We start from the raw sequence: 13,387 nt of genomic DNA, 5'->3' as shown, positions 1-13,387 counted from the left end.
GGGGCGGCCGGGTGCAGTGTAGGAACAGGCGTCGGGTTCGCAATGTTAGTCTATGAGAGATCTCGGGATCTCTTCAGCGCTGCAGGCAGGCAAGGGGGGGATTCCTCGGGGAAACCTCCACTTGGGCAAGGGAGAGGGACTCCTGGGGGTCACTTCTCCAGTGAAAGTCCGGTCCTTCAGGTCCTGGGGGCTGCGGGTGCAGGGTCTCTCCCAGGCGTCGGGACTTTAGGTTCAAAGAGTCGCGGTCAGGGGAAGCCTCGGGATTCCCTCTGCAGGCGGCGCTGTGGGGGCTCAGGGGGGACAGGTTTTGGTACTCACAGTATCAGAGTAGTCCTGGGGTCCCTCCTGAGGTGTTGGATCGCCACCAGCCGACTCGGGGTCGCCGGGTGCAGTGTTGCAAGTCTCACGCTTCTTGCGGGGAGCTTGCAGGGTTCTTTAAAGTTGCTGGAAACAAAGTTGCAGCTTTTCTTGGAGCAGGTCCGCTGTCCTCGGGAGTTTCTTGTCTTTTCGAAGCAGGGGCAGTCCTCAGAGGATGGCGAGGTCGCTGGTCCCTTTGGAAGGCGTCGCTGGAGCAGGATCTTTGGAAGGCAGGAGACAGGCCGGTGAGTTTCTGGAGCCAAGGCAGTTGTCGTCTTCTGGTCTTCCGCTGCAGGGGTTTTCAGCTGGGCAGTCCTTCTTCTTGTAGTTGTAGGAATCTAATTTTCTAGGGTTCAGGGTAGCCCTTAAATACTAAATTTAAGGGCGTGTTTAGGTCTGGGGGGTTAGTAGCCAATGGCTACTAGCCCTGAGGGTGGGTACACCCTCTTTGTGCCTCCTCCCAAGGGGAGGGGGTCACAATCCTAACCCTATTGGGGGAATCCTCCATCTGCAAGATGGAGGATTTCTAAAAGTTAGTCACCTCAGCTCGGGACACCTTAGGGGCTGTCCTGACTGGCCAGTGACTCCTCCTTGTTTTTCTCATTATCTTCTCCGGCCTTGCCGCCAAAAGTGGGGCCTGGCCGGAGGGGGCGGGCAACTCCACTAGCTGGAGTGTCCTGCTGGGTTGGCACAAAGGAGGTGAGCCTTTGAGGCTCACCGCCAGGTGTGACAATTCCTGCCTGGGAGAGGTGTTAGCATCTCCACCCAGTGCAGGCTTTGTTACTGGCCTCAGAGTGACAAAGGCACTCTCCCCATGGGGCCAGCAACATGTCTCGGTTTGTGGCAGACTGCTAAAACTAGTCAGCCTACACAGACAGTCGGTTAAGTTTCAGGGGGCACCTCTAAGGTGCCCTCTGGGGTGTATTTTACAATAAAATGTACACTGGCATCAGTGTGCATTTATTGTGCTGAGAAGTTTGATACCAAACTTCCCAGTTTTCAGTGTAGCCATTATGGTGCTGTGGAGTTCGTGTTTGACAAACTCCCAGACCATATACTCTTATGGCTACCCTGCACTTACAATGTCTAAGGTTTTGTTTAGACACTGTAGGGGTACCATGCTCATGCACTGGTACCCTCACCTATGGTATAGTGCACCCTGCCTTAGGGCTGTAAGGCCTGCTAGAGGGGTGTCTTACCTATACTGAATAGGCAGTGAGAGGCTGGCATGGCACCCTGAGGGGAGTGCCATGTCGACTTACTCGTTTTGTCCTCACTAGCACACACAAGCTGGCAAGCAGTGTGTCTGTGCTGAGTGAGAGGTCTCCAGGGTGGCATAAGACATGCTGCAGCCCTTAGAGACCTTCCTTGGCATCAGGGCCCTTGGTACTAGAAGTACCAGTTACAAGGGACTTATCTGGATGCCAGGGTCTGCCAATTGTGGATACAAAAGTACAGGTTAGGGAAAGAACACTGGTGCTGGGGCCTGGTTAGCAGGCCTCAGCACACTTTCAATTGTAAACATAGCATCAGCAAAGGCAAAAAGTCAGGGGGCAACCATGCCAAGGAGGCATTTCCTTACACCTAGTGTGTGTAAGGCTTGTATTACATAACGTGTATGATTTTGGCATTGTGTACGACTGCTTGATTTTATTAGCCAAGCGTCTAGAAATGGAAAGACATGTATATGTTGTCTTCTTAGGTAAGCTGCCACTACTGCCAAGCACTTTGTAAATACCCTTGGCGCTGTTGTTATTCCAAAGAGCAACACTTTGAATTGGCAGTGTTTTCCTTGAATGACAAACCTGAGGTATTTTCTGTGGGCAGGATGGATGGGTATGTGGAAATACGCATCTTTGGGGTCTAAAGCTGTCATAAAATCTTGTTTTTGTAGCAGTGGGATAACATCCTGTAAAGTAACCATGTGAAAATGTTCTGACAGGATGTAAAGATTGAGGGGCCTGTGGTCTAATATTGTCCGGAGGGTGCCATCTTTTTGGGGAATTAGAAAGTATAGTGAATAAACTCCTGTTCCTATCTTGAGACTGTGGAACTAACTCTATTGCTTGTTTGAGTAGTAGAGATTGGACCTCTTTTTGTACCAGCATTGTGTGTTCGGTGGTTTGTTTGTGAAACCTTGGTGGAATAGTTGGAGGAGTGTTTATCAATTCTAGGCAATAACCATTGCGGATAATTGATAGCACCCAGTTGTCTGTGGTGATATTTTGCCAATGTGTGTGGAACTGCTGTAGTTTTAACCCCGCAGGAGAGGTGTGGAGTGGAAGGGAGTGAGGGAAGTCACTGTTTTGGGTGTGTTGCAGGCTGCTTGGAGGTCTGGAATTTTCCTCTATTTCTAGAGTATTGTCCTCTATATGTGCCTTTACATCCACCTCGTTGGTACTGTTTGGTAGGGTGGTTTTTTTGGGAGGTTGATGCCCCCGACAACTGTGGTCTGAAACAACCTCGAAATTGAGTTTTACAAAATGACCCTCTATATGGTGTAGAATAGAGTGCACCCATTGCCTTAGCTGTGTTGGAGTCTTTTTGTAGCTTTTCTATTGCTGTGTCTACTTCTGGCCCAAAAAGATGTTTATCGAAGGGCATGTTTAACACATGCCTGTTGTATTTCTGGGTTGAATCCAGAAGATCAGAGCCATGCATGTCTACGAATAGTGACTGCTGTGTTGACACTCCTTGCAGCGGTACCTGCTGCATCTAGGGCAGATCTTATTTGGTTATTTGTAATAGCTTGCCCTTCTTCCACTACCTGTTGAGCCCTTTTTTGGTGTTCTTTGGGGAGATGATTTATTATATCTTGTATCTCATCCCAATGGGCTCTATCATAACGAGCTAGTGGTGCTTGTGAATTTGCTATTCTCCATTAGTTTGCTGCTTGGGACGCAACCTTTTCCCTGCAGCATCAAATGTTCTGTTTCCCTCCTTATCAGGAGGGGGTGCATCTCCTGAGGACTGACTATTTGCTATCTTCCTGGCAGCACCAACCACAATTGAATCAGGTGGTACCTGATGGGTGATATAATCAGGGTCAGAAGGTGCAGGTTTGTACTTTTTTATTTTTTCCATTCTAAGTGTTATAATGCGTGCTTTTACTGGCTGGTTAAAAATTTGACCTGCATGTTTTACCATGCCTGGGAGCATCGGGAGGCATAGGTATGTAGAATGAGTTGAGGATAATGTGTTGAATAAAAAAATCCTCTTCTAGTGGTTCTGTATGCATTGTAACTCCATGATAGGCTGCAGCCATAGCTATGGCCTGGTTATATACAGTAGTATCGTCAGGTGGCAATGGTTTAGAGGGATAGCTGTCTGGATCGTTGCTTGGGATGGGATCAGGGTCATAAAGATCCCATGGATCAACAGTGTTCTGTTGTGAGTCATAAGAATGATTTGGAGAATGCATTGCTGTATGGCTTATCTGAGGAGAGGTAGGTAGGTGCGGAGAATGAGAAGAAGACTGAGGAGGTGCTGGCCTCTTCTTCTGTTTTGGCACTTTAGCTTTGGGCTGCATAGTGTCCAATTCCTCCTGAAATGCCAGCTTTCTCTTTGTTTTTAAAGGAGGCTCTGTGATAATTCTGCTGGATTCTTTATGGATGTGGATCCTGGACTGCCTCTCATCCATAATTTGAAGTACTGGTTCGACCTCTGACTTCTCCTCAGAGGTTTTCTAGCTTTAAGTCTTTTGAAAAGTCCGTGTTTCTCTGTATATTATGTTTTTTGGGCTCTAAAATCTGTTTTTTCAGGAGTGAAAACGATGAGGAAGATCTCGGCTCCAAAACAGGTTCTCTTATTTTCAACTCCGAAAATTGCTGTTTACTGGAGTCTGAAATTGAGCTTTTTGTCGACTCAAGGTTTTCGGAGATTTGGAAATAGGCAATTTACAATCACATTCACCTGCTAGCGGAATACATCCCAGTGATACAGAACCAGCTAGCGGACCTCTAAAGAAGGACGCAGCAACAAATACACAAATGGGAGATTCACCCACAAGTAATACAATATTACTTTCACATGTGGGGAACACCAAACCTAGACCTTTTTGCCGCAAGTGAAAACGCAAAATGCCAAAACTTTGTGTCCAGATACCTACACCTTCAATCCGAGGGCAATGCTCTGTGGATCAATTGGTCAGGGATATTTGCTTACGCTTTTCCCCCTTCTCCCGTTATTTCCGTTTCTGGTCAACAAGATCCATCACGCTTCCCTCATATGATACTCATAGCCCCCATGTGGGTACGTCAACACTGGTACACAACATTATTGGATCTGTTGGTAGTGCCACATCACAAGGTCCCTAACAGACCAGACCTTTTGACTCAAAACAAGGGTCAGATCAGGTATCTCAAACCTGGCGATTTGGCTCTCGAGGACATAGAATTTGGATACTTACAGCTTCCATCAGAATGTATGGACATTCTAAAACAAGCACGTAAACCTAGAACCCGGCAATGCTACACAAATAAATGGAAACGTTTTTTATAGTACTGCCAACCAAAAAAACATTAATCCACTTAAAGCATCAGTACAGGATATTGTATGTTTGCTTCATTTGCAGAAAGCAAATCTTGCGTATTCATCTATTAAAATTCATTTAACAGCAATATCAGCCTACCTTCAAAACAGACAACATAACTCTCTGTTTAGAATTCCTGTCATAAAAACTTTTATGGAAGGTCTTAAGAGTTATTCCACCTACAGCTCCATCAGCTCCTGCATGGAATATTAACATTGTGCTCACAAGGCTTATGGGTCCACCATTCAATTCAATTTCTCTCATGGAAGGTTGCTTTCTTGCTAGCAATTACTTCTTTATGAAGAGTAAGTGTAATCCAAGCATTCGCTTTAGAAGAACCCTTCTTCCAAGTACACAAACGCAAAATAGTACTTAGAACAAATCCAAAATGTTTACCAAAAACGGTTTCACCATTTCACATTATCAGTCAGTGGATATGCCAGTCTACTTTCCACAGCCAGATTCAGTTGCTGAAAGAGCTCTGCGCACACTTAATCTCAAAAGAGCTCTCATGTATTATTTAGACATAACGAAAGACTTTAGAAAATCTAAACAAATGTTTGTGGCTTTCCACTAGCCTCATAAGGGTAATCCTATTTCCAAAGAAGGATTGGCCAGAAGGATAATAAAATGTATACAAAATTGCTATCTTAAAGCTAAAAGGCAACTATTTGTAACTCCTAAAGCACATTCTACTAGAAAGAAAGGAACTTCAATGACATTCTTAGGAAATATACCAATGGCAGACATACAAAGCAGCCACATGGTCTGCACCACACACATTTACTAAACACTATTGGTTGTGTTATCTCGACAGCAAGCAAACGTTGGTCAAGCAGTGCTTAAAACACTAAGAGAGGGACTGCCTTTCAGTCTATGCACAGCATGTGTATCTGCAGCTACCCATGTCATTGAACGGAAAATGTCACCTACCCAGTGTACATCTGTTTGTGGCATGTAGTGCTGCAGATCCACATGCGCTCTCCCTCCCTCCTCCCCGGAAGCCTGTAGCTGTTGTGGTAATTTATTATGTAGATATGTATATACTTTGCATGGACATCTTCTTTTCTTACTAAATATTTGTACACGTACAGTTCTTCACTCCTTCACCCTCCTGCGGGAAAACAATCTAACAGGAGTTGTTGCCCATGCGCAATATCACAGAGAGCAGGAGTAACTCTCTCGTGATTCGAAAAAAGCTTCTTCGAAGAAAAACAACTTGTAACACTCGGAGCCCAACACTAGGTGGCGATATATGCATAGCATGTGAATCTGCAGCACTACATGCCACGAACAGATGTCTACTGGGTAAGTAACGTTTTCCTTATTTAACATTATCTTCCGCTTGTGTAACAAAATGTAGTTGCTATTTGTACTTTACGAGAAGTGTGTTGCACCCACTGCCTTTCATTGGGGAATGTTAGTAATTGTTGGCAGCGTGCCCATTACTGATTAATTGATGGCCCTTGTATATTGCTGGCTAGTTTGTTGGCATCCATGGCATAGTGGCACCCACCCAAGGCATAGTGGTATTGTGGTAGTAATTCTTGGCATATTTTAGGCATCCACTGTGTAATGGTGTCCACCGCTGGATTGGTTATCCCGGCACAGATATTGTTCTGGCACAGTGTTGCTAATTGTTGTACTAATGTGGACATCAGTTGCACAGTGGTGTAATTCTTAACATGTGGTTATCCTTGGTACCCAGACTTACTCTAAAGCTGACCACTGGTGGTAAATCATGACCTATTGTGTTCATGAATGACATAATGGCGCTAACCCTAGGATATTGCAGAGTCTGTTTTCATGGTGTTAATTCCTGGCATACTATGGACAGGCATGTAATGAGAGGTACGATGCACAGATGTAATTTTGACTACATTTAAGCAACAACGGAACCAAGAAGAACAGGACCATTGCAAGTACACTTTAGCTAACATTTTGTGTGCTAGCTATTACTTTCACATGCCCAGTTTTACGAGAGGATTAAGCTATATGTAGCCTGTTTCATTTGGTAGTGCTTGTTAAAGTAGATCACTGTCCAGGGCGTGCAAATGCACAGGAATTAAGGTGGTGTAAGGGCAGTGTGCCCATGTTTCACACTCCTACAGGTAGTACCAATTACTTGAAAGCTTTAATGAACAGCTGTAGATGTAGTTTCCTGTCTGCCCATGGGTGTTCTCTACCCATAAGTTTGTAATGTCGAAGAGCCTACTGGTTAAGAGTAATAAAGTCTCCATAAAGTTAAAATGTTTGATCAAAATTCTGTACTTGAGCTGCTTCAAATGCCTCTAGTCCATCAAAGGTCGAATAAATGTATAGTTAAATTATGCAAATAAAATCCTGTGCATAAAAGGCTATTTTTATGTCACAATTGAGGATAAAAGCATCTTAGATGGTGATTTCCAGCACAAGGTGGAATCCGTAAATGAAGATTAGTAGCGGACTTGTGAGTGTACATTTATTAGAAGAGATCAGGGCACTTACTTTCTAGTAGATGTTCTATATGAGCAGTACAAGTGTGTTTATTTGACCAAAAGGTGTGTTTTTGTTTTTAGGAATTTCTTCTCTACTTGGATAGCTCCAGAGATGCATGGCTCTTAAATTAATGTATTTTTCTAAAAGACAAATTACTTGTATATGTTCATGCTGTTTTTTTTTCTAAACCGGTTTGTTATTTTTTGTTTGTCGTGTTTTTAAAATTGTGTATTTTGTTCTGTTATACTTGCCATATTTCAGGACGTTCAAGTCCCCATTTAGACACGTTGAGAAAAAGTCCGACAATGGAACAGTCTGTCCAAACAACACCAGCTTCACATTTACCTCCTCCAGGACCTGTTGGAAGGAGAAGTCCACCCCCTGCTCGGCCATTGCCATCTGTTAACCAGCGGACAATAGAAAGCCAGGAGCAAAAGAGAGGTGCATATTTCCATTCTTACAAGCACTTCTATTGTACAATGTGTTTCTATTTGCATTGCTGTGGTACCAAAGAGGTTTTCAAGATTATATCAATACAGAGTATCCTTGGATGTCTCACAGAAACCTTAAGAAAGGTGCCAGTGAATTTTATTTCCTGAAAGATCAATGTGTTGGGGGAAATTTGTGGCCATTTTGGGGTAGAAGTTAAGAGAAGTTGGCATACTGGTTCCCCCATATGTCCCTAGTATATGGTACTTGGGGACCTAGGGCATTGGGGCACCAGGGGTTCCCCACGGGCTGCGGCCTGTATTGTGCCACCCATGGGAGCCCATGCAAAATGTGTTTGCTGGCCTGCCCTTGCAACTAGCTTCCAAGCTCTGGAATTGACTCCTTGCTGTCTTTCAGGAAGGACCTGAGGAGTTGGCTGTTCTTGCCATTTAATGTGTTTATAATTTATGTTGTGGTTTTAGCATGTGTGGCTGTAGATACATATGATCTGCATACTCCTGCCATCTTGTGTTCAAATTGGATGTTTGCAAGTTTTTCTTCGAAGACATTTGAGTCTCAAGATCTGTTGTGACACCTTCCTTGTTCCAGAATACATCAGCATAACAGCTCCATCGTAAATTGTGTTCTTCAATAATCAGGCTTGGAGCACTGAGGTCGTTTGACTTTGGAGTAATTGGGTTCCGTTTCTGGTACGGCTTCTTCGGAAAAGAACAGCCACTTGATTCAAGCACATTCGGTCTTTATCTTCATTGAATGTACTTGACCGGGACACTGTTGCGTCGCAGTTTTTATCGCAAGGTCTTGAGGCAGTTCTTGAATGCTTGGAGTCCTCCGGCATGAAGAACTCCTATTTATCCTCAGTGAACACTAAATACTCTTGGTCTGTCCATCAGAGTATTTTACTTGCGAGTTTCTTCTGACCACAACGAGTCAGCCTGTGAAGTTGAAGTGAAACGAGACACAGGCTTCAATCACTGGAGATCGGAAGCTGGCCTCATTAAAATGTGCACTGTAAAAACCTGAAGGATACACCCTACATCTTTGCCTCTTGATGCATGCTCAGCATTGAACAAAACAAAGGGCACCGACCCTCATGCTCCAGTGACACCGAAGTGTGCAGGGAGACCATGCTCTGCATCCAAATCACAGGCCCCATTGGCACCGAAGTACAACTGTGCTCAGGGTTGAAACCTTTGACACACACCAGCATGCACATAAACCCTCCTTGGAGACGAGGTCGACATGAAAGAAAACAAACTTCAATTCAAAAATCAAAGTCACAAACATAAGAGGGGTCAGTACCATGAAGGGCTTGCAGATATCCTTGGATGAGACAAAAAATTATTTATTCATTTAGACACTGGGTGGATTGTCACAAAAAGCCTCCAACTCCAGACCCATCCAGTACTGAAAAGAAACCTCTAGCTTATGAGGAACAGCCCCACTCACCACCTCATCTACTACCACCAAACCATCAAGTTAGGCACATAACACTAGCCCCCACGTCTGCTAACCACCACCCTCAAACAACCACCTCACTTACCACCACAATCTCCACCACCAGGTTTTGTAGAGCACTGGGGGAACACAAGAAAGCACACAAAGTCCACCCACAGGGGTGGCCGGTGCAGTGAGCAAAGCAGGCGTCTGGTTTTGTATAGGTTTCAATGGAGGTACACGAGGATCACTCTAGTGGTGCAGGCAGGCACTAGGGGAGGGGAGGGGGGCTTCTCAGGACAGCCACCACCTTGGCAAGGCAGAGGGTTGACTGGGGGGGTCACTCCTGCATCGAAGTTCGGTTCCTTCAGGTCCTGGGGGCTGCGGTTGCAGTGTTGGTTCCAGGCGTTGGGTCCCTTGTTACAGGCAGTCGCTGTCAGGGGAGGCTCTGGATTCTCTCTGCAGGTGTCACTGTGGGGGCACAGGGGGGTCGTCTCTGGTTACTCACGGGCTCGCAGTAGCTGGGGAGTCCTCCCTGCGGTGTTGGTTTTCTGCAGGTCGAGCTGGGGGCGTCGGGTGCAGAGTGTAAAGTCTCTCACTTCCGGCGGGAAACGTGAAGTCCTTGGAAGTTGCTTCTTTGTTGCAAAGAAGTAGCTGGTTTTAAACAGGGACGCTGTTCACTGGAGTTTCTTGGTCCTGTAGTCCAGGGCAGTCCTCTGAGGCTTCAGAGGTCACTGGTCCCTGTCAGATGCGTCGCTGGAGCAGGTTTTCGAAGTTGGAGACAGGCCGGTAGGGCTGGGTCCAAATCAGTTGTCGTCTTCCTCCTTCTCTGCAGGCTTATAGGTCAGCCGTCCTTCTTTCTTCAGGTTGCAGGAATCAGATTTCCTGGGAACTGGGGAGCCCCTAAATACTGAATTTAGGGGGGTGTTTAGGTCTGGGAGGGCAGTAGCCAATGGCTACTGTCCTTGAGGGTGGGTACACCCTCTTTGTGCCTCCTCCCTGTGGGGAGAGGGGGGGGGCACATCCCTAATCCTATTGGGGGAATCCTCCAAACTCAAGAGTGAGGATTTCTCAAGGCAGGGGTCACCTCAGCTCAGGACACCTAAGGGGCTGTCCTGACTGGTGGGTGACTCTTCCTTGTTTTTCTCATTATCGCCTCCAGCCTTGCCGCCAAAAGTGGGGGCAGTGGCCGGAGGGGCGGGCATCTCCACTAGCTGGGATGCCCTGGGGCACTGTAGCAAAAGGGGTGAGCCTTTGAGGCTCACCGCCAACTGTTACAGTTTCTGCAGGGGGACGTGAGAAGCACCTCCACCCAGTACAGGCTTTGTTCCTGGCCACAGAGTGACAAAGGCACTCTCCCCATGTGGCCAGCAACATGTATGGTGTGTGGCAGGCTGGCAGGAACTGGTCAGCCTACCCGAGAAGTCGGGCATGTATTCAGGGGACATCTCTAAGATGCTCTCTGGGTGTATTTTACAATAAATTGCACACTGGCATCAATGTGCATTTATTGTGCGGAGAAGTTTGATACCAAATGTAGGAAGTTGGCTCTGTATGTACTATTTCAAAGTAAGAAATAGCATGCACAGAGTCCAAGGGTTCCCCTTAGAGGTAAGATAGTGGCAAAAAGAGATAATTCTAATGCTCTATTTTGTGGTAGTGTGGTCGAGCAGTAGGCTTATCAGAGGGTAGTGTTAAGCATTTGTTGTACACACACAGGCAATAAATGAGGAACACACACTCTGAGACAATTCCAGGCCAATAGGTTTTTGTATAGAAAAATATATGTTCGATGGCATCTGTCGCTGTAGATACACATGTTGTGCATAGCCCGCCATCTGGTGTTGGGTCGGAGTGTTACAAGTTGTTTTTCTTCGAAGAAGTCTTTCGAGTCACGGGACCGAGGGACTCCTCCTCTTTGTCTCCATTGCGCATGGGCGTCAACTCCATCTTCGATTGTTTTCTTTCCGCCATCGGGTTCGGACGGAAAGTTAGCTCAAAATCGGAAAATTACGTCGGTATTGTTGCGTTCGGGATCGGGTTAGATAGCATCGACATCGCATCGATACGATAACATCTCCGTTGCCCTTCGGGGTAGTTTTCGATCCCCCGTCGGGGCCTGGTCGGCCCGACCGCGTGTGACATCGACGCTGATGGAACGGACCCCGTTCCGTTTCTGTCCTAAATGCCACAACAAATACCCATATACAGACCAACATTCGGTCTGTAACCTGTGCCTGTCGCCCGAGCACAGGGAAGAAACTTGTGAGGCCTGTCGTGCGTTCCGGTCCCGAAAAACGCTCCGTGACCGCCAAGCCAGAAGACTGCAAATGGCGTCCACGCCGACAGGACACCGAGATTTCGAGGAACAAGAAGAAGTAGAAGCCTTCTCGATCCATGAATCGGACTCTGACGAATTCGACGACCATGAAACAGTAAGACGTCGAAGATAGCACATAAGAAAACTGACAAGGCCGAGGGGACGCCACTGCCATCAGGCCATGGCTCAACCCATAAACTCGGTGACCGACCATCGGCACCGAAGAAGGCCGAAATAGTGCCGAGATCGTCCGACTCGGGTCGAGACACAGGCACCCAGCCATCTCGGGACCGAGATAGTGCTGCCGGCAAAGATCGACGCCGAGATAGCAGAGCCGAAGCTGCTCGACGCAGAGACAGCGGCACCGAGGAGGATCGAAGCCGAGAGGGGTCGACTCCGAAAAAGAGGAAAGTCGCCTCGGAGGAGCCACCCCCTTGCCTGCCTACATCGCTGAAGAGACCTCTTGGTCTCCCATTGGACTACATTGCGAACCCGACGCTTGTTTGCACACTGCACCCGGCCGCCCCCGTGCCACTGAGGGTGTACTTTCTGTGCTTACTTGTGTCCCCCCCGTGCCCTACAAAACCCCCCTAGTCTGCCCTCCGAAGACGCGGGTACTTACCTGCTGGCAGACTGGAACCAGGGCACCCCCTTCTCCATTGAAGCCTATGCGTTTTGGGCACCACTTTGACCTCTGCACCTGACCGGCCCAAGCTGCTGGTGTGGTAACTTTGGGGTTGCTCTGAACCCCCAACGGTGGGCTACCTTGGACCCAAACTTGAACCCCTTAGGTGGTTTACTTACCTGCAAAAACTAACAAACACTTACCTCCCCCAGGAACTGTTGAAAATTGCACTGTCTAGTTTTAAAATAGCTATATGTCATTTATGTGAAAACTGTATATGCTATTTTGTTAATTCAAAGTTACTAAAGTTCCTACATGAAATACCTTTCATTTGAAGTATTACTTGTAAATCTTGAACCTGTGGTTCTTAAAATAAACTAAGAAATGAAAATGTCACTTACCCAGTGTACATCTGTTCGTGGCATCAGTCGCTGAAGATTCACATGTTGTGCATAGCCCGCCATCTGGTGTTGGGTCGGAGTGTTACAAGTTGTTTTTCTTCGAAGAAGCCTTTCGGGTCACGGGACCGAGGGACTCCTCCTCTTTGTCTCCATTGCGCATGGGCGTCGACTCCATCTTCGATTGTTTTCCCCGCAGAGGGTGAGGTAGGAGTTGTTTGTTAGTAATAGTGCCCATGCAATGGAGTGAATAAGTATGTACCTATTTAAGATTTAATATATTTACAAATGTACAAAGTTGAAGCTAACTTCCAAACGGCTACAGGCTCCCGGGGAGGTGGGTGGGCACATGTGAATCTTCAGCGACTGATGCCACGAACAGATGTACACTGGGTAAGTGACATTTTCAGTTCGATGGCATCTGTCGCTGTAGATACACATGTTGTGCATAGACTAGTAAGCAGTTATCTCCCCAAAAGCGGTGGCTCAGCCTGTAGGAGTGGAAGTAGTTTGAAATAAGGTTCTTAGTACGGCTTGACCTACTGTGGCTTGTTGTGCTGATAGCACATCTACACAGTAGTGCTTGGTGAATGTGTGAGGCGTAGACCATGTGGCTGCCTTACATATTTCGTGCATTGGAATATTCCCTAGGAAGGCCATGGTAGCGCCTTTCTTTCTGGTTGAGTGTGCCCTTGGTGTAATGGGAAGTTGTCTTTTTGCTTTAAGGTAGCAGATTTGGATGCACTTAACTATCCATCTGGCTATACCCTGTTTCGATATTGGGTTTCCTG

At 46.7% G+C, this 13,387-nt stretch overlaps 1 protein-coding gene across 3 annotated transcripts in view; it reads left to right on the top strand.

Annotated features, from left to right (window-relative positions):
• Positions 1 to 13,387, top strand: part of LSM14A (LSM14A mRNA processing body assembly factor) — a 399,547-nt gene that overhangs the window by 192,089 nt on the left and 194,071 nt on the right. For 2 of the 3 annotated variants that reach the window (XM_069216476.1, XM_069216475.1), the window contains exon 5: positions 7,628 to 7,807. The exons of the other annotated variant lie outside the window; for it this stretch is intronic. In XM_069216476.1, the coding sequence (XP_069072577.1) occupies positions 7,628 to 7,807 (180 nt within the window). The remainder of the gene's footprint in view (positions 1 to 7,627; positions 7,808 to 13,387) is intronic. 3 annotated transcript variants of the gene reach the window in all.

Source organism: Pleurodeles waltl, chromosome 12, assembly GCF_031143425.1.
Source record: "Pleurodeles waltl isolate 20211129_DDA chromosome 12, aPleWal1.hap1.20221129, whole genome shotgun sequence".
In the NCBI taxonomy this organism is placed as follows: domain Eukaryota; kingdom Metazoa; phylum Chordata; class Amphibia; order Caudata; family Salamandridae; genus Pleurodeles; species Pleurodeles waltl.
This window is presented reverse-complemented; position numbering and strand designations above follow the sequence as displayed.